The sequence below is a fragment of the Diceros bicornis genome, chromosome 26 (assembly GCF_020826845.1).
Source record: "Diceros bicornis minor isolate mBicDic1 chromosome 26, mDicBic1.mat.cur, whole genome shotgun sequence".
Classification (NCBI taxonomy): domain Eukaryota; kingdom Metazoa; phylum Chordata; class Mammalia; order Perissodactyla; family Rhinocerotidae; genus Diceros; species Diceros bicornis.
In genome coordinates, this window is record NC_080765.1 from 47,638,237 (window position 1) to 47,655,115 (window position 16,879).

General features: G+C 65.5%; 5 protein-coding genes across 14 annotated transcripts; 2 read left to right on the forward strand and 3 right to left on the reverse strand.

Moving 5' to 3' along the window:
• Nucleotides 1–34: 34 nt before the first annotated feature.
• Nucleotides 35–1,695, forward strand: JMJD8 (jumonji domain containing 8). Of its 2 annotated transcripts, XM_058570463.1 has the most exons (9): nucleotides 35–132; nucleotides 206–304; nucleotides 470–518; nucleotides 600–696; nucleotides 783–851; nucleotides 947–1,066; nucleotides 1,160–1,227; nucleotides 1,303–1,437; nucleotides 1,523–1,695. In XM_058570463.1, exons 1-9 carry the CDS (start codon nucleotides 35–37, stop codon nucleotides 1,601–1,603), a joined length of 816 nt encoding a protein of 271 aa, XP_058426446.1. In that variant the 3' UTR covers nucleotides 1,604–1,695. The 2 variants fall into 2 exon arrangements, with proteins under 2 accessions (XP_058426446.1, XP_058426447.1); XM_058570464.1 differs by lacking the exon at nucleotides 206–304.
• A 26-nt stretch (nucleotides 1,696–1,721) lies between these two features.
• Nucleotides 1,722–4,047, reverse strand: STUB1 (STIP1 homology and U-box containing protein 1). Of its 2 annotated transcripts, XM_058570458.1 has the most exons (7): nucleotides 3,821–4,047; nucleotides 3,076–3,274; nucleotides 2,821–2,986; nucleotides 2,525–2,612; nucleotides 2,324–2,380; nucleotides 2,119–2,235; nucleotides 1,722–2,043 (listed from the first exon to the last, which is right to left on the reverse strand). In XM_058570458.1, the coding sequence occupies exons 1-7, from the start codon at nucleotides 3,977–3,979 to the stop codon at nucleotides 1,918–1,920; spliced, it is 912 nt and encodes a 303-aa protein (XP_058426441.1). In that variant the 5' UTR covers nucleotides 3,980–4,047; the 3' UTR covers nucleotides 1,722–1,917. The 2 variants fall into 2 exon arrangements, with proteins under 2 accessions (XP_058426441.1, XP_058426438.1); XM_058570455.1 differs by having other exon boundaries at nucleotides 1,722–2,235.
• Nucleotides 4,048–4,208: 161 nt separating this feature from the next.
• LOC131422050 (uncharacterized) lies at nucleotides 4,209–5,806 on the forward strand. Its single transcript, XM_058568903.1, has 5 exons — nucleotides 4,209–4,517; nucleotides 4,591–4,984; nucleotides 5,041–5,142; nucleotides 5,464–5,539; nucleotides 5,643–5,806. Exons 1-5 carry the CDS (start codon nucleotides 4,390–4,392, stop codon nucleotides 5,804–5,806), a joined length of 864 nt encoding a protein of 287 aa, XP_058424886.1. The 5' UTR covers nucleotides 4,209–4,389.
• A 307-nt stretch (nucleotides 5,807–6,113) lies between these two features.
• On the reverse strand, nucleotides 6,114–8,899 carry RHBDL1 (rhomboid like 1). Of its 6 annotated transcripts, none has more exons than XM_058570454.1 (8): nucleotides 8,665–8,899; nucleotides 8,026–8,187; nucleotides 7,568–7,792; nucleotides 7,344–7,492; nucleotides 7,104–7,216; nucleotides 6,931–7,031; nucleotides 6,790–6,850; nucleotides 6,114–6,712 (listed from the first exon to the last, which is right to left on the reverse strand). In XM_058570454.1, the coding sequence occupies exons 1-8, from the start codon at nucleotides 8,701–8,703 to the stop codon at nucleotides 6,441–6,443; spliced, it is 1,122 nt and encodes a 373-aa protein (XP_058426437.1). In that variant the 5' UTR covers nucleotides 8,704–8,899; the 3' UTR covers nucleotides 6,114–6,440. The 6 variants fall into 6 exon arrangements, with proteins under 6 accessions (XP_058426437.1, XP_058426436.1, XP_058426435.1 ...); XM_058570453.1 differs by having other exon boundaries at nucleotides 8,014–8,187; XM_058570452.1 differs by having other exon boundaries at nucleotides 6,931–7,216; nucleotides 8,014–8,187.
• Nucleotides 8,900–10,636: 1,737 nt separating this feature from the next.
• Nucleotides 10,637–16,679, reverse strand: RHOT2 (ras homolog family member T2). 3 transcript variants are annotated; one of them, XM_058570436.1, is made up of 19 exons: nucleotides 16,587–16,679; nucleotides 16,288–16,346; nucleotides 16,093–16,174; nucleotides 15,968–16,011; nucleotides 15,022–15,075; nucleotides 14,459–14,508; nucleotides 14,278–14,386; nucleotides 13,925–14,026; nucleotides 13,748–13,846; nucleotides 13,484–13,592; nucleotides 13,273–13,393; nucleotides 12,809–12,893; nucleotides 12,594–12,736; nucleotides 12,412–12,512; nucleotides 12,192–12,322; nucleotides 11,993–12,079; nucleotides 11,757–11,879; nucleotides 11,467–11,669; nucleotides 10,637–11,156 (listed from the first exon to the last, which is right to left on the reverse strand). In XM_058570436.1, the coding sequence occupies exons 1-19, from the start codon at nucleotides 16,621–16,623 to the stop codon at nucleotides 11,030–11,032; spliced, it is 1,866 nt and encodes a 621-aa protein (XP_058426419.1). In that variant the 5' UTR covers nucleotides 16,624–16,679; the 3' UTR covers nucleotides 10,637–11,029. The 3 variants fall into 3 exon arrangements, with proteins under 3 accessions (XP_058426419.1, XP_058426418.1, XP_058426420.1); XM_058570435.1 differs by having other exon boundaries at nucleotides 11,066–11,669; XM_058570437.1 differs by lacking the exons at nucleotides 15,968–16,011; nucleotides 16,093–16,174; nucleotides 16,288–16,346; nucleotides 16,587–16,679 and adding an exon at nucleotides 15,254–15,358 and having other exon boundaries at nucleotides 11,066–11,669.
• Between the last annotated feature and the right edge of the window lie 200 nt (nucleotides 16,680–16,879).

Consider the following 16,879-nt stretch of genomic DNA (forward strand, 5'->3'; position numbering starts at 1 on the left):
CGGAGCTCCCGGCGTGCTTCGCGGCGGAGGGCTCATGGCGACGGGGCTTCGGCGGCTGCTGCTGCTGCTTGTGCTCTGGACGCTGGCGGCTCCGGCCCGGCCCGGCTCCGGGAAGGCGGGCGACGGAGGGTGGTGAGCGGCGCTGGGCGGCCGGGGCCGGGAGCGGGGCGCGCTGCGGGGGCGCGCTGACCGGCTGTGCCCGCAGGCAGCGGTGCGGGCCGGGGGTGCCGGCGGCCGTGGCGGAGGAGCAGCGCTGCACGGTGGAACGCCGGGCCGACCTCAGCTATGCCGAGTTCGTGCAGCAGTACGTGTGCCCGCCGCGTCCGGACCCTCTTCCCACTCCCGAGAACCCGCCCCTGAGCTCCTGGAGCCGACGCACCGGGACCTCCCAAGGCCGCCCCCCGTGACCTTCCAGGGCGAACGGGCGGAGGCAGGCCGGACCCGGCCTTGACTTTGCCCTTCCTTCTAGCTATGCCTTCTCCAGACCCGTTATCCTGCAGGGGCTCACAGACAACTTGGTGAGCGCTCGCGCCCCTCCCGGCCGCCCCTCGCCCTGCTGGGCCTGGCCTGGCCCTTAGGTTTTCTCTCTTCTGTCACAGAAGTTCCGCGCCCTGTGCTCCCGTCAAAGGCTGCTGGCCTCGTTTGGGGACAGCGTGGTCCGGCTGAGCACTGCCAACACATACTCCTACCAGAAAGGTGAGCAGCCTCACCCCACGGCCCAGCTTGCTTGCCAACGTCCTGGAGGCAGCAGCAGCTAGTCCTGACTGGCCCCTTTCCCGCAGTGGATCTCCCTTTCCGGGAGTATGTGGAGCAGCTGCTGCACCCCCAGGACCCCACCTCCCTGGGCAACGGTGAGCCAGACTTGGGCAGCCGTGGGGAGGGTGGGGGCATTTGGGAGTGCCCAGGTGCCAGTATACCTGTATCCTCCTGTGTTGTCTGCTGGTAGACACCCTGTATTTTTTTGGGGACAACAACTTCACGGAGTGGGCATCACTGTTTCGGCACTACTCCCCACCCCCATTCAGGCTGCTGGGCACCACTCCTGCTTACAGCTTTGGGATCGCAGGTGGGTGCTCTGCAGGAGAGGGGACTCAGGGGGCGGCGGGGGGGGGGGTGCAGATTGGGTTTGGTCACCAGCTGCTCATAACTGACCCCACAGGAGCCGGCTCCGGGGTGCCCTTCCACTGGCATGGGCCTGGGTTCTCGGAGGTGATCTACGGCCGCAAGGTCAGCACAGGGTCGGAGCTGAGGCTTGGGGCTCACTGACAACGTGGACAGTGACCTTGCTGTTCCTGCCTTTAGCGCTGGTTCCTGTATCCCCCTGAGAAGACACCAGAGTTCCACCCCAACAAGACCACGCTAGCCTGGTTCCGGGACACATACCCAGCCCTGGCACCATCTGCGCGGCCCCTGGAGTGCACCATCCAAGCTGGTGAGGTCAGTGGCTGGCAGAAGGGGGCCAGGCTGTATTGGGCTGAGGGCCCCCACCTGACTCCTATGTTCCCCCTCCTATCCCCACCAGGTGCTGTATTTCCCTGACCGATGGTGGCATGCCACACTCAACCTTGATACCAGTGTCTTCATCTCTACCTTCCTCAGCTAGCCAGTGGGCCCATCGCGCACCAGCACGTGCCCCTATAGTGCTCACATATTTTATTACAGGGACAGTGGTGGCAGCGGCAGCCTCAGCCCAGCCCAGCCCAGCCCAGCCCACCCTCACCTGCTGTTTCCAGCCCAGAAAGGGGACAGGGGAGGCTGATGGCCCAGCATCAGAACTGACGGAGAGTGGCATGGGGACACTGGGGCAAGAATTCAGGGACATGAACTCTGTACAGGGGCCAGGGCTACTGCCCCAAGGCCCTCCAGGGCCAGGTTACCGGGCAAAGCGGGGCGAGTGGCCCTTGCACTGGCCCTGCCTCAGTAGTCCTCCACCCAGCCGTTCTCGGAGATGAATGCATCGATGACCTCTTTCATGGCCAGGTTAGGGATGAGCTGCTCCTGGGTCAGGGGGCTCCGGGTCACAGGGTCAAAGTGGCCCACGCGCTGTAGTGACAACAGGGTCAGAAGGTGGTCAGTGGATCCAGGCCCTGCCCCCAACACCCGCTGGTCCTCCCTCACCTGCAGGTGCTCCTCGATGTCCTTGCGGTCGTAAGTGATGCCGCTGGGTGTGATGCAGGGTTCCCGCATCAGCTCAAAGCTGATTTTGCCACAAAGGTAGTCGGGGATGTCTCGTTTCTGCAACACACAGGTCAGGTCAGGGAGCAGGAAGGGGACACTGCTCTGATTCCGGCTACCCACAGGCCCCAGGAAACAGACAGCACACCTTTCTCTTCTCGTCCACCTGGGAGAAGAGCTCATCCATGTCTGCCAAGAACTTGTCCTGTGAAGAAGCGAGCAGCTACGCGTGGGGTAAACACTCCATTTCCCTTCCCCAGGCGCAGACACACACCTAACAGGAACCAGCAGCACCCTCACATTGCATGCATGCACACACAGACCCACACGTGGGCCAGGGCACCCTCACGTGCTTGGCCTCGATGCAGGCCTGCTGGGTCCGGAGATGACCATCGTCTTCATCACCCCTGTGGCTCCGCTGACACTCTTCCAGCTCCCTGGAAGTCGACCAAGGAGCTGGTCAGAGATGGGTCTGGCCAGGAGAGGTCAGAGTGCATGCCAACCTCGGGCTTATTCAGACCTCATCTCCTGTCTCCTGCTTGCCAGTGTTGGCCTTCAATAAATACTTGTGTTTGTGACTCAGAGTTGATCTCAGAGTGGTGACTTGGGGAGGGTGCCCTGGAGCCTGCCACCACCACAGCCTACCTCTCACGCTCAGCTGTGATGAGCCGCGTGAGGTAGGAGTGCAGCTCGCTCTCCTGGTTGATGCGCCTTTCCTCAATGCTGTTCCAGCGCTTCTTCTTGGCGATGCGCAGGGCACTGGGGATGTCGTCTCCAAAGTTGAGCCGCTGCTCTTTGGCCAAGTTGTAGGCTGGGGAATGGGGGCCTCATGTCACCCTCTGGCCAGTCCACCCCCCTGTTCTCAGGCACCCCCATAACCAGCCAAGCCTGTAGGCCCACCTCGCTGCAGATTAGCAATGGCCTCATCATAGCTCTCCATCTCCAGCTGGCACTGCCCCAAGAAGAAGTGCGCCTTCACAGACTGCCCGTCCAGCTCCAGGGCGCGCCGGCAGTCGGCCAGGGCCTGCTCGTGCTGCTGCATCTTCAGGTAGCAGAGTGCCCGGTTGGTGTAATACACCGCCACCAGGGGATTCCGGGTCTGGGGACCAAGGCAGGGCCAGCCAGCATGAGGGTGTGAGCTCAGCCTGCCCCCTCTATCCCAGTTTGTGGCCCATAGCTGGAATCAAGACACTAGAGATTTCTCAGCCTCAAAGTCCCTGGGTCCTGAGAGTTGGTGGAGATGGAGTGCTGGCCCCGAAGCCTATCTGAGCCCACCCTCTTGACTCCAATAGGTTTTGTAACCGCAAGTTTCCCAGACTTAGGGAGATCCCAGCTTTCGGCCTGCGGTCCTCAAGGGGCAAGGATCCCTGGCCCCCCGCCCGACGGGCATCAAGCACCCTGAAGCTCCCACCCGCCACAGTTCTCCGGCAACCAGCACCGGCTGGAGAGCCGCGGCCTTGGCCCCTTTGGAACAAGATCATCACTGAGTCCTCAAAGCCCAAACGCCCTCCGGAAGAGCCAAAATCCTCCGAAGGAGCGGCGGGGGCGGCCGGGCAGGGGCTTGCGGGAGGACTCGGAGCCGAAGCCGCGGCCCCGCCCCTCTCCGCCCGGACGCCGGCCCCTCCCCCGGCGCGGGCACACTCACGATGGCGCGACCGTAGCAGGCCGCCGCCTCCGGGTACTTGCGGCCCACGAAGAGCCGGTTGCCCTGCTCCTTGAGCTCCTGCGCACTCGGGCTCTTCTCGGGGCTCCCGCCGCCGGCGCCCAGCCGCGCGCCGCCCTCCTTCTCCTCCTTGCCCTTCATGGCGCCGCGCGGCACGGCCTGGGCTCCGCTCCCAGGCTCCGCGCCCGGCCCGGCCGCCCGCCCGCAGCCCGAGCCCGCGATGCGCTCGGGCCGGGTCCACCGATCCGCCACCGGAATTTCCGGCCGCGTGGGGCGGGGCCCGCAGGCCGGACAGACACGCGCGGGTGGGCGGGGCCGCGCGTGCGCCCGACACACTGCGGGGGCGGGGCAGGCCGGCAGAGTGCGTCCCCGGAGACGCAACCCGCGGCGTCGGAAGTCTGCGTGATCGTCGAGGGCGGCCCTAGATGCTCTCAGCCACGCGCGTTTAGGGGTTGTTCTTCCAGAAGCTCGCCCCGACTCTCCCTGATCCCGCCCCCAACTCTCCGAGGCCCCGCCCCCGACTCTCCCAGGCCCCGGCCCGGCGCCCGAACATGGCAGCCGCCCGCGGGTTGTGGGGCTGTGAGGACTCGAATCTCTGGACCGCCATCCTGGCGCGCCACGGGGAGGTGCTGCGGGCCCACCCGGACTCCCAGGGGCGGCTGGAAGCCCTGGATCGATGGTAGGCCGGTGGGAGGGGTCGGTAGGGCGGGCGACTCCCGCTGCCCGAACTCCCCGTCACCGTCCTTCCCCAGGTATCGAGTGGAGTTGCCCGCAGCCATCCAGGACCGCGCAGAGAAGCACGTGACACTAGATGACCTAAAGTGGCTGCTAGCGTGGAAGCTGGTGGTGAGGGGCTTCTCACGTGGGGGGCGGGGTCTCGGCGGGGCGTGTCCTCCTCCTATGGGCGCGTCCTCGCGGCGCGGGATTTGGGCTCCTCCTGGGGGCGGTCCCCGCGGTATGGGGCGTGGCTTCCCCCAGGAGGCGGGTCCTCGCTGTGTGGGCGTGGCCTTCTCCGGGAGGCGGGTCCTCGCGGCGTGGGCGCGGCTTCCTCGGGGGCCGAGTCCCCGCGGCGTGGGGCGCGGCTCCCTTGTGGCAGCAGGTCCTCATGGCGTGGTGCGGAGCCTCGCGGGCCGGGGCGCGGCGGGGGTGGGGGTCCCTGGCGAGGACCACCACCCGTGACCCACAATCTGGCCTGGCCCCAGAGAGGCCGCTTCCGGCCGCGCCTCGTGACCTCCAATGCCCCCGAGCTGGTGTTGCAGCGCTCGGCCACCGCCTTCCGCCTGCTGCCGGACCTGCAGGCAGCGGTCAGGGAATTGTCACAGAATTGTGCACCCTCCGCGGCGTGGGCCCCGCCACCGCCTCGGGTTAGTTGGGAGAGCTGGGCGCCCCAGCAGGGTCGCGGGCGGGACCTGGCCTGGTAGCGCCCTTGTCTGTAAAAAGGACAGATGGTCATGTCCATGACACCAGCAGTCACTGGGAATGGCAGCCCCACGCCAAGATTGTCCCAAGAGTGGCAGAGGCTGAGTGCTGGCCCTTCCTATCCACAGCGGTCCTTGCTGCTGGAGTCCCCGAGGAGGCAGCATTCATTTCCGACGAGGCAGTGGCCGCAGTGCTTGGCCTGCTAGCTCTGCAGTACACTCTCCAAGCACTACATGTTGTACCTGGGTGGGGGGCGGGAGTGTGCCACAGCCCTGAGCAGAGGTGAGGACGTCCAGGACCCAGTGAAGGGGCAGTGTGCAAAGCTGTCCAGCAGGGGAGGGAGGCCAGGGCCCCTGGTCCCCAGACTCCTCCTGTTCCTCCCTAGGCAGCACCTCAGGGGTGTGGACCCCTCACCACGTGGAGACAGCACTGTGGACCTGGGTTGTGAGGCAGAAGCTGTGCCCCGACCTGCTGCCCAACCTCGGCCCTGGCCCAGCCACCCCTGAGGGCACTAGGCCAGCCAAGAAGCACAGGACCCAGGCTGACTGAACGTGGCTGTGGCCCAGGGCCTGCTCACCTGCCGCGCAACCTCAGGCCACAGGTCTCTGGTTGGCCAGCTGGCAGAGCAGGAGCCAGCTGCTGTAGGCACTCAGTAAATGCTTGCTGAGCTCTCCCCTGACGGTGAGACCCTCAGCCCTGCCCCAGAACCTCCTGCCTCCTACAAACACACCTCATACCAGGTGGAGGGAGCAAGGGGGAGCCCAGGCCGCCTGCATGGAGGGAAGGGCCCTCACGGTCTGCTCAGCAAGTGGGGGGAGGCCAGACCAGCCCCCAGAGCTCTGGTACAGCCACCTGGTGCTGTGTAAAATATTTATTCATTCTCCAAAAAGGCTCAGACCGCAAATCCTGGGTGGGGAGGCTGGGAGGCAGGGTCTCCTCTGGGGCCACCCTTGGGGACCTCCACCACCAGGCCCAGCCCAACAGTCCTACACCCCCAGGCCTGGGAGGGGGCACCAGGGCTGGTGTAAGGCTCAGCCTGGACTTGGGGCCACAGGGGCCACCCGCCCCACAGGGGAGAAGCAGCAGCCTTGAGACGTACATTCACGGAGGGCGGATGTGCAGGCCCGCCTGGTGGCTGGCCCACACACACCTTCGCCCTGGCCTGTGTAGCTCCAGAAGCCCGTTACGGCGGTGGGGGGATGTGGGCGCCTAGCAGGTCGTAGGCGAAGATGTTCCAGAAAATGGCGAAGAGCAGGAAGGTGCCATAGGCGAGCAGCACCACCCACCAGCCGCACTGGTCTCGCAGGCGCTCCTCGTAGCTGCGCAGGATGGTCAGGCCCATGCTGACTCCCACCACAGCGCCCGCCAGGTGCGCCATGAAGCTGGGCTGCGGGCCCGAGGCAGGCAGTGGCGGGGAGAAGCGCAGCCACACGGCCCGGCCCACCTCGGAGCTCACTGCAGAGGGAAGCAGCAGGTGGGAGGCACCCTGGCCATAGGCTCAGTCCCCCCAGTCCCCCCAGCCCCCTACTCACTGCACACCAGGGCCAGCACCATCCTCAGCAGCTTGTACGGACACCTCATCCCAGCCCAGTTCTGTGGGGTGTGAGACAGAAAGGCCATGAGGCAGGCCTCGTTTGCCCCTCCCCACACCCTGCCCGTGGTTGCCCCCTTACCATGACGACGTTGGCCAGGTGTGCTGAGCACAGGGCATAGACCCCGCCGGAGCCCCCCACCACAGGGGCCCGCATGTCAGTGATGGAGACGGTCAGGGAGCCTATGTGAACAAAGGGGGGCCGTGAGAGAGAGGCCTGCCAACAAGGTGGCCAGGGGACACACGCCTGCTCACCTGCCAGCACGCCAGCCAGGTAGAGCAGGCTGATGCGGAGCAGGCCGTGCACCATCTCCAGGGGCACCCCGATCATCAGCTGCAGGAGTGCGTTGAACCCCAGCTGCTCCAACCTGGCCATGTGGGGGCAAACGGGTGCGAGGAGTGAGGTCAGCTGTCGGGCCTCCAGCCCACAGCCTCATCTAAAGGGGCTGAGCCCTCCTGATTCAATCACAGGGGTACTGGAGGGGCCTCACTCACCCGACGTGCATGAACATGTAGGTGAGGAAGCGCCAGGCCCGGGCGCGGTGGCCGGGGTGGTACACGAGGGGGCTCCTCATGTACTCGGGGTGGTAGGTCTGCAGCACCCACTTGTTGAGGCGGGCCCCGTAGCACAGGAACACGACAATCTGGGGGAGACGGGTATTAGGGCTAGGCAAGCCAGTGACATGGGTGGCTCCCAGGTGGCACGTGGGCAGGCCCACCTGGGCGAGGGTGACCGAGGCCATAAACACCGGGGGTGGGCAACTGCGATGCCGGTAGAAGTACCAGTGGCGGTCCACCTCTCGGGGCAGGATCTCATAGGCCACGTAGCGCACAAACCGCTTGTAGACACCCAGGCCCGGCTCGTCCAGCAGCCCGTCCCGGGGCAGTGCCCGCTGTCCATTGGTGATGGCGTGCTTGAAGCTGCTTGAGCGCTTGCTGCTGATCTGGGGGGCGGGGCCTAAGCGTGGGCCACTGTACTACACCCACAGCCGCCCTGCCCATGTGGCCTGCCCAGCTCCTCACAGGGTCTGAGGCCCTGCCCAACGTCCACAGCCCTCCCCAGTGGGAGGCAGGGAGGAGGGGCCGCCTGCCCACCCAACCCCGGCCTTCCAGCACAGCACTTGGCCAGCCAAGGCCTGGGACCCCGCCCCTGCTGCACACCCACCGTGACACTGACCAGGTCCACCAACTCCTGGTAGCAGACCTGACCCCTCTCGTTGCTCTGGGCCAGGGCCACAAGCATGTCCAGCTTGGCCGGGTCCAGGGGCAGCTCATGGCTGTGCACCAGGCCAGTGAAGGTGTCCGCACCGATGAAGCCTGTGTTGTCAGGATCCAGCTGCTGGGGTGAGGAGACCGCCAGCCAAGGCCTGAGGGTGGGCCCAGCCCCCAGACCACAGGGCTGGGCCAGGCCAGCTAGAGGAGACAGGCTCTGAGCACCCTCAGGCCAGGCCCCTGTGCCCACGTGGTCCCAGGAGCTGCAGGGCTCTAGCGCCCAGGTCCCAGGCCTCCACCTTCTCCAGCTCTCCAGAGGTCTCCCCACCTTATTTCTGCCCTGACCATGGAAGGATAGAGCTAAGTCTGAGAACAACCGCCCTCCCTTTCACTCCTTCCCAGGCGCCCTGGTCTGGCTTGTCCTCTCCTGGGGTCTCAGGCCGGGGGCAGAGGGGCCGGGGGCAGAGGGAGGGGACTTGGAGAAATGGGTACCACATGGGGGCTGGGGTGGGGCTTTCTAGAGCTCCATCCCCCCACCCGCAAGCCTAGGCAAAGGCTGAGGGCCCAACAGGGCGGTGCCAGCGCCCTCCCCCCCACCACGCACCTGCTCCTGGATAAGCTGCAGCAGCGAGCTCCTGTCCATAGAGTCAGGCCGGGCGAGCTCCTGTCCATAGAGCCAGGCCGGGCCGGGGTCGGCGGCCGCGGCCGGGAGGGGAGGGGCTTCTCTGCGGAGGACTCCGCTCCGCCCCGGCCCGCCTGCTCCGCCTGCTCTGCTCCGCGCAGAGCCACGTCACCGAGCTGCCCGCCCCCACTGCACACACCGCTGCTGCCAGCCCCGCCACTCATCGCCGGAACACGCGCACACCCTGCACACGGACGCGCTCCTGGCAGCAATGGCCTTGGCCAGCACCCCATTCCCCCCCCCGCCCGACTGAGCACTGCTCGGGAAGAGCTCCCCACTCTGGGCTGTGTGCAGCTGCTTGTCCCGCCAGGACAGTAGCTGGGAAACTAAGTCATGGGGCGGCACCCAAGCCCCTGCCGCACATGCCCCTTTGCCCAGGGCTGTGGCCTCAGAACCGAGGCCACCTCCTCAGGAAGCCTTCTGGGACCACCACACAGCCTGTGACTCCCCAGACCAGGGCTCCCTTAAGTTGCCTGCTTGCCAGACACGCTCGTCGCTGTCCGTAGTCAGGCAATAAGAAGGCACCAGCCCCCGACCAGTAGGTGCCAGGCCAACAGGGCAACTAGCAGAGGGGAGAAGGCCTCCTGTGCTGTCCCTGCTCAGAGACCAACCATGGCCCAGCCCTGGGGCTGGAGGCCCCTGACCACTCCTGCAGCCACAATGCTAGACAGTGGTGCCTCCAGCCCCAGGAGGGCACTCTGGCCCAAGCAGACCTGTGGACATTAGCGCAGAACTCCCAAGGGACAAGGCTGCAAGTAGGACAGGGATGGGCCCTACTTCCTGGGGAGGGCAAGGAGACCCCAACTACAGAAGTGACAGACTACAGGGATGTGTAGCCATAGCAACTCCTCCATGGGCCGCTCAGAACCCTGATGCTGTGGAGCCATCACTCCGGGCAGCTGAGCCTCAGGAGAAGACACAGGCTAGAAATAGCATCTTGTCCTGCCCCGAAACAGGCCAGAACCACACCGCCGGGCTGTGGGCCAGGAGCTGGAAGGCTGGTAGGGATGGTGGAGGGACAACTTCAGGGTCCAACCCCAGACCCTTCTGGGTCAGGCCCGAGCATCCCTGGGGGGTAAGCAGCTCCCACAACCTACACATCAGGGCTCCAGGAGGGGCCTTGGTCTGGAAGGCCCGCCTTGCACAGAAAGACTGATGGCAGTTAGGATAACAGGCACTCATCTGGGTGGCTGAGGTCCTCCACCCAGCCACACCGCACACTGCATCTGCTCCAGGCCCCAGAACGCACGCCCCATAAACACCTGGGACAGCAGATGCTGAAGCCCAAAGCCGAGCCAGGCCCCCTCCTCAGCCCAAGAAGGGTTCTTTGTCCCCTGCCCTCAGGCTGGGGCTCTCTGGCTGTCCTCTGCCCAGTGGGAGGGGCAGAGGCCTCTGGTGGGGAGGTGAGGAAGAACAGGGCAGCTCCCCAGGCCAGGACCACTCTGCACACCAGAAGCAGGACGTGCTGGACCTTGGAGCACCCCAGCCCCACCTCAGAATCCAGACCCTCAGCGCAGCCCAGCCAGGCTGCTGTCTGGGGAGTGGACAGTGCTGCGGGGCACACCTGGCCCCTCCAGCCTCTCACCCTCAGGCCAGCATGAACCTTGATGGATGCAGAGGCTCCCAAGCCCCAGCAGGGCCATAACTGGACCTTACACTGGCCTGAGTGAGGCCTCAGGATGGGGACCCAGGCCCGGATGGGATGCATGGGGGCCAGGAGTGACGTTTCCAGTCCACACCAAAACAAAAGACACGTTCTAGTTGATTCAAGAAAAGTCATCTTCAGAAAACAGGGTCTGAGATGAAGACACGAGTGAAGTTTAATCAGAAAACCCAACTTCATGTCTTCTGTGAGGGGTGAATGCATCTCCAAATTGGGGGATAGGAGGAGAGGAGGGGATCCGCATAATGGTCTAGCCATTTCCTGGCCCCACTTCCCGTCTTTGGCTGAAAGCTCTGCCCTCTGACCTTTCATACCCACTGGCTGCCTGGGACCAGGAAGAAATGGTGGAGCCCTGAGAATTCGGGTCTGGGGTCACTGGCTTCCTCACTCGTGCCCCCTAGTCCCTCCAACACACGATGCCCACAAAGGTGGGCAATGCTCGGCATCTGCAGCAAGGCAGGACACAGGCTGCCAGGACCAGGGGGCCACCGTTGGGCTCGGGCAGGGGCAGGGCAGTGCGCACTGTCCTCAGAAACAAAGTTCAGACAGAAGGAAGCCCCATGAGCAGTGGTCCCACACCAGCACCCTGGGTGCCCTGAGATCAGACTGCAGGGCCCTGGGGCCTCATCGGCTCTTCACCAGGACCCTGTAGAGCGAAAAACTGAGCACCGCAGCGACAGCGACCCCGACGGCCCCCAGGGTCACCCGCAGCCAGAAGGAGGTGGTGTGCAGCTCCCCGTGAGCCAGGTGTCTGCAGGAGAGATGGGCTGGCTGGAGACACCCTTGGGGTGCCGTCCAGGCACTTGCTGCTGTCCCCCCCACCTCCCCTCTCGGAAAGTCATGGAGCCCCAGAGAGCTGCTCCTAGTCAGTGTCCAGCACAGCGGAACTCCAGGCCCTGGAGGGCCCCGCCCGGGCATCAGCAAAGGACTAAGGCCCACCCTGCAACCCCGACCGACTCCGGTCCTGCCACGAAACTGTCCCACTCTCCTGGTGACAGGACATCAGTGCCCCAGGACAGGGATAGGCCTCCCACCACAGGGGCTGAGGTGCTGGTACCCACGGGAAAGCGGCCATGGTGGCGAGCCGGGTGAAGATGGCCGAGCTGGGTTCAGCTGGGCCTGCGCAGGAAAAAGGGGTGGGGGCAGGCAGCCGGTGCCGGCGGCAGAACTCAGCCGGGGCCAGGCCAGGCGGCGAGCTGCTTTCGGGCAGGTCGGCCTTAGAGGAGACGAAGAGGCAAGGCGTCTGCCCGTCCATGTAGTGGCGCTGTGGGGAGAGGACCACGTGAAGGTGCTGTCATGGGGCAGCCATGGCAAGGGGGCAGGTGGACCCCCAGGGCAGGCTGGGCCTTGCCTTGTAGACGCTGGCACAGAGCGCAAAGGATGCGGGATCGCTGCCGCTGAACATCAAGCAGGCAACATCGCAGGTGGCATCGGGTGCGGTGGCCAGCAGGCTGTCTGCGTCCACCTCGCACAGCTGGACAGAGGGTGGCCTCAGGGTGGGGCACGGGGCTCGGTCCCCCAGGGCTGCGCCGGGACAGCTCCCGCCAGCATGCACTGGGATCTACTGTGGGCACACCCGGCACTCACTATCAGGTACTTCTCCTGCCCGTGGACTTGCACCGTGTCGATGACGCAGGTGGTGGGTTCCTCGGGGGCCTCCCCAGTGTCCTGGTGCTGAGGAGGGAGGTACCTGAAGCTCGCTGGCCCTGACGCTCTCCAGAGCCCCTGCCCCTGGAGGCCCCAGGTAGCAGCTGGGTCCCCTCGCCCAGCACAGGTGGACACTTACTCCCAGGCCGCGGCCGAGGAAGGCCTGCAGGAAGGCTGACTTGCCCACTCCGCAGGCCCCCACCACCTTGCACAGGAGTACGTTTCTCTGCGTCTGTCCCTTCTCCTGGTCCAGCTTCTTCTCACGGGTGACTGTGGGCAGAGAGCGAAGACGAGGGTAGGTGAGGGGCTGCTGGGAGGCGCTAGGCTGGGGTCCAGCATGAAGGCAGGCAGGCACCCACCTGTGATGGCGTGGGCCTGGGAGTCCTGCTCGCAGAGGATGGGATAGCCCAGGTAGCCCAGGAGCTCGAGACAGCGCCGAACATCCAAGTAGGTCACCAGGCTGGGGGCATGAAGGGTGGCGTCATGGCGGGGCAGGGCAGGCACGGTGGGTGGTGGTGCAGTGGGCGGGGGCTGTGCTTACGTCCACTGGCAGAGGTACCCGTGCAGGGGCAGCCGGCCAGCCTTGGTGCGGACACCACGTGGGAGCTGGGGGCCCCATGGGGCAGCCGGGAACACGCTGAAGAGGCTCTGCAGCTCCGCAGGCGAGAGGGCACCGTCGTGGTCCTGTGGGAAGACAGGCCGCAGTGACGTGTGCTGGGGGAGTGGGGGGGGCACACAGGGGCACAGCACCCTCACCTGGTCGTGCTTCTCAAACATCCTCTGCACAAACTGGTAGCCAAAGTGGTTGAGCTCTGTGCTGCACCCAGGGGGCACGTGGAGCCTGTAGGGGCCGCGGGGGGCTGTCGGGTTCCCAGGGGAGCCCGGTGCCCACCATGCTCCACATGCTTTCTGCATGTTGCCCTGCCCGTCTGTGCGGTCAGACCCTCCCTGTGGGACCAGGCAGGCCCTGCATTCCCACCCCCCGCCCAGCGCCTGTTGGCAAAGCAGGCAGGTGTGTGGTGGCAGCCGAGGGGCCATGTGCTCGTGTGCATCTCAGGCTGCCCACCCCCTGCACAGGCCGTCCTGACAGGCCCCCAGTCCCGCCCAACCCAGCCTCTGCCCAGAGCAAGGGCTCCAACCCCAACCCAAGCCAGACGTCCCGAGGGCCCCCAGGCCTAACACTGAGAAGACAGTGAGCCCTGAGCCCCACCAGCACTCACGGCGGGTAGAGATAGTCATCCGTCAGCTCGAGTGTGTGGCCGTAGCCAAAACGCCGCAGGACGGTCCACGTGGTCTCGTGGCGGCCACGTTGCACGAACAGCGTGTTCAAGAAGAGAAAGCCTGTTCAAGAAGGGACAGAGAAGGGGGTAGCACCAGGCACAGCTGGGCCCCTCCACACACCTGGGGGACAGGCAGCGCACACGGCCTCACCATCCAGGGTCAGTTGGTCATCCTGCACGCCTCCCGCCACGTTCTTGCACACCACCATCTTCACATCCTCCAGGGCCTGCGGGGCCAGGGGGTGCCCGAAGCAGGATTTCTGCCTCCGAGAGAAAGTCACCGTTAGTCAGCCAGCCAATGCGGCAACTGCTTCGGTTGTTAACAACCATGCCCAGCTGTTAAGGGCAGCCAAGGTGTGGAGCATGGCTGCAGCCCGAGAAGGGTGGGCACCACCAGGAGCCGGAGGGGCCGCACCTGGAAAGCATTGAGCTCCTCGTCGCTGAGCGCCTGGTCCAGATCCTGGTCCGAGAGCCTGAAGATGCGCGTGAGGGCCCGGATGCATGCGGGCCTCAGCTGCAGGGACAGCTAGTTTAGCATGTGTCCCCTACTGCTCCCACCCGCTCCCCCTGCCCAACCACACCTGATGCCCACCTGCTTGGCCTCGGGGTCGTAGAGCGGTGCTGTGGGGTGCAGCACGGCCTTCTGTGCATAGTAGAACAGCTCCGAGATGTTCCTCAGGTTCTTGGCAGAGCACTGGGAGACGCGGGAACAGACTCAGACAGGTGCCTGATGGCAGGAAACTCCACGGAGCCCCGAGGAAGACAAAGGCACAGGCGGTCAACAGCCCCCGCTCCCGGGAAGCAGCCTTCAATGAGATAGCTGGCCTGTCTTGAGCTCCCAGGGCCACCAGCGCATGAGCACCTGCTGCATGGCCTTGCCTCTGAGCTCTACCCCACCCCGCCCCTTCTCCACCTCAGTGCCCCACTCAGCCCGCCCACCCTCACCTCCACACAGGTCTCGATCTCAGGGAACTGGCTCATGATGGGCAGCACGGCCTCCATGGAGCTCCCCGGCCGGAGGTCTGATTTGTTGCCCACCAAGATGATGGGGACCCTGAGGGAGAAGCCAACAGTCACCAGGGATGGGGAGCTGGCAGATCCCAGCCCCCCTGGGCCTGTGCATTACCTGGGCTTCTCAGTCCCCCCATTCACCAGTGGGATCCATTTGGTTCGGATCTGAAAGGCAAGGCTTGGCTGTGAAAAGAGGGGCCTGCCTGATCCTCGGCTCCCACCTGGAACTCATGCCTGGCTCGAAGAGACACAGGAGGTCAAGGCCCCCTGAGGGCCAAAGTTATGACCACTGGGAATGAAACCAGTGGGACAGAGCAGCCGACAGGACCTCAACTGATCCTAGCAGATCCCAAACATCCCCAAAGGGCCAGGGGTCGGCAGCCCCTTCATACGCCTAATGTGGTTCAGATTTGTGGCCATTTATGCTCTCTGCAGGGAGGCAGGGTCACAGCGGCTCGCTGGGGCAGCTGTGAGGGTCCTGGCCACAGGCCCCCAGCACCCGGGGTGGCTCCATGAGGCTCCCCAAAACACTCGTTACAGATGGGGCTGGCCAGGGTGCGAGCTGCCCAGAGCCCAAGTCAGCTGGGTGGGCCTGGGGTCTGTGCAGAAGACGGGCCAATGACCGAGCTGGGCGCCAGCAGGAGGAAGCAGGGACGGATGGGGAGCTCTCTCCCTCACCTTCTCGATGGTGGCCTCCTCAGACACATCATACACCACACACACCACGTTCGCCTGTGGACAAAGGAGCGTGGCATCGCGTGACCAGAGGCCTCCTGCTCCACCCCGCCCCCATTGCTCACAGGCTCATCGGGCACGGCTCAGAGGCCTGGGAAGCCCACTCCTCCCCAGCACCCTTCCAGCTGGGCTCCCCCGCCACGTCACACCGGGACTGGCGGTCAGCTGCTCAAACCTCAGACAAGCCCCTTCCTGCCCACTTCCACTGCAGACACCAGGCTCCAGCACTGCAGCTCCGGCCAGTGAGTCCCCTGGAGGACCCAGGACAGAAATAGCCACCCCCTTCACTCCCATGTCACTGTGGGCAGAGGGAGTGATGAGGACACCAGCACAAACCGCAATGATGGCAAGAAAACTGCCCCTAAGGAGCTGGGGCCTGTCCCCCTGCCCAGTGGTGCCCCAGGTTGCGGTAGAGGCGGCAGGGGCAGCTCCCCCCGACCCCGAGCTCGGTTCAGGCACACGCTCCCAGTAACAGATGGACAAAGGCCTGTGCAGCTTGCAGCTCTGATCATGACCCCACTGAGGCCCAGAGGCCCAGGGCACTGGACTGGACTATGGGGCACAGAGCTCTTTGAAGGGCACACTGCAGGGTCCACCAGAACAGTGAACGCTCGGCATGGAGAGCCATGGGGTAGGCCAGCCACACAGACAGGAGGAACTGATGGTCTCTTTTCTCCCCAGCTGCCAGCACGGTGTGTCATGGGAAACCCAACAACTCTCAGTGCACAGAGGTCATAGCAGAATTATCTAGGCTGAGGACGCTCTGAGCACCTTAATCCAATCACTCAGGGAGCCAAGCCGAGCAGGCCGAGGCAGCAGCCCACCCCCAGGGCCTGAGCGTGGGGCCGTGCCTGGCACCCCCTTCCTGAGCCCTCAGGACATACTGTACCTTGAGAATCTCATCTTGCAGTTCCTCAACCGTCTGTTCAGCTTCTGGACCAAGGAAGAGACCTCACTGCAGACCTGCCCGCAATGCCCGCTCCTGGGCAGAACGGTGGGGCGGGGGGGCTCTACCTGAATAATCGACGATGTGGGTAGGAACCTTCTCTGGGGTGACATCTGCGGGGATGGTGATCTCTTCTGCCCGGGGAGGGACCTGGAGCAGACCAGGCCATGAGGGCAGCCCGGGACGGAGGGAGGTCGTCCCTGGGGCGGCCCCGAGAACCCGCGGGGCCTCAGTTCCTCCCAGGCGCCGTCCGCCGCCCTTACCTCCTCGGGGAACTCCTCGCCCACCAGCGACAGGATCAGCGACGTCTTCCCCACCTGGGCTGCGCGGGGCGGCGGGATCAGCGTGGCAGTTCAAGGTCGCGGCGCCCCTGCCCGCCCCAGACAGGCCCGGCTCTGACCCCTACCATGACCCCAGCGGCCCCAAGACCCCCCGCCCTGACCCCGACCCCAGCGGCCCCAAGACCTCCGCCCTCACTCCGACCCCGGCGGCCTCAAGACCCCTCGTTCTGACCTCGACCCCGGCGGCCCCAAGACCCCCGCCACAGCCGCCGGGCGCCTACCCTCGCCCAGCAGTAGGATGCGCACGTCCCGCTTCATGGCGCCGCCGGAGCTGCAGCCCGATCCCGGCCCGCCTCTCCCAAGCCGGCACTTCCGGCCCCCGCCGTGCGGCCGCACTAGCGAGCCGAGCGGGCCAGAGCGGCCGGGCTACGCGGCGGCGCCACCGCGCGGGAGCATCGGGCACTGCAGACGCCGCGCGGGTGGGGGGGGCGGGCCTTGCCGGAGGGGGCGGGGTCTGCCCCGGTGCCGCCCCGCCCCCGCAGCTCCGCGCGTGGCGCTGACCCACCCACTCTGA

Coding starts and splice junctions, on each gene's coding strand:
- JMJD8 (XM_058570463.1), top strand. CDS start 35: ATGGCGACGGGGCTTCGGCGGCTGCTGCTGCTGCTTGTGCTCTGGACG. Junction 305..469: donor TATGCCGAGTTCGTGCAGCA/GTACGTGTGCCC, acceptor CCTTCCTTCTAG/CTATGCCTTCTCCAGACCCG. Junction 1,438..1,522: donor GCACCATCCAAGCTGGTGAG/GTCAGTGGCTGG, acceptor TATCCCCACCAG/GTGCTGTATTTCCCTGACCG.
- STUB1 (XM_058570455.1), bottom strand. CDS start 3,979: ATGAAGGGCAAGGAGGAGAAGGAGGGCGGCGCGCGGCTGGGCGCCGGC. Junction 2,381..2,524: donor CCTGCATCGAGGCCAAGCAC/GTGAGGGTGCCC, acceptor GCTTCTTCACAG/GACAAGTTCTTGGCAGACAT. Junction 2,236..2,323: donor AGGTGGACGAGAAGAGAAAG/GTGTGCTGTCTG, acceptor TGTGTGTTGCAG/AAACGAGACATCCCCGACTA.
- LOC131422050 (XM_058568903.1), top strand. CDS start 4,390: ATGGCAGCCGCCCGCGGGTTGTGGGGCTGTGAGGACTCGAATCTCTGG. Junction 4,518..4,590: donor CTGGAAGCCCTGGATCGATG/GTAGGCCGGTGG, acceptor GTCCTTCCCCAG/GTATCGAGTGGAGTTGCCCG. Junction 5,540..5,642: donor TGCCACAGCCCTGAGCAGAG/GTGAGGACGTCC, acceptor GTTCCTCCCTAG/GCAGCACCTCAGGGGTGTGG.
- RHBDL1 (XM_058570449.1), bottom strand. CDS start 8,703: ATGGACAGGAGCTCGCTGCTGCAGCTTATCCAGGAGCAG. Junction 7,217..7,343: donor TACATGTTCATGCACGTCGG/GTGAGTGAGGCC, acceptor CCACATGGCCAG/GTTGGAGCAGCTGGGGTTCA. Junction 6,713..6,789: donor GGTGCTGGCCCTGGTGTGCA/GTGAGTAGGGGG, acceptor TTCCCTCTGCAG/TGAGCTCCGAGGTGGGCCGG.
- RHOT2 (XM_058570435.1), bottom strand. CDS start 16,623: ATGAAGCGGGACGTGCGCATCCTACTGCTGGGCGAGG. Junction 15,076..15,967: donor TGCAAGATGAGATTCTCAAG/GTACAGTATGTC, acceptor CTTTGTCCACAG/GCGAACGTGGTGTGTGTGGT. Junction 12,080..12,191: donor TCCTCGGCCGCGGCCTGGGA/GTAAGTGTCCAC, acceptor CTCCCTCCTCAG/CACCAGGACACTGGGGAGGC.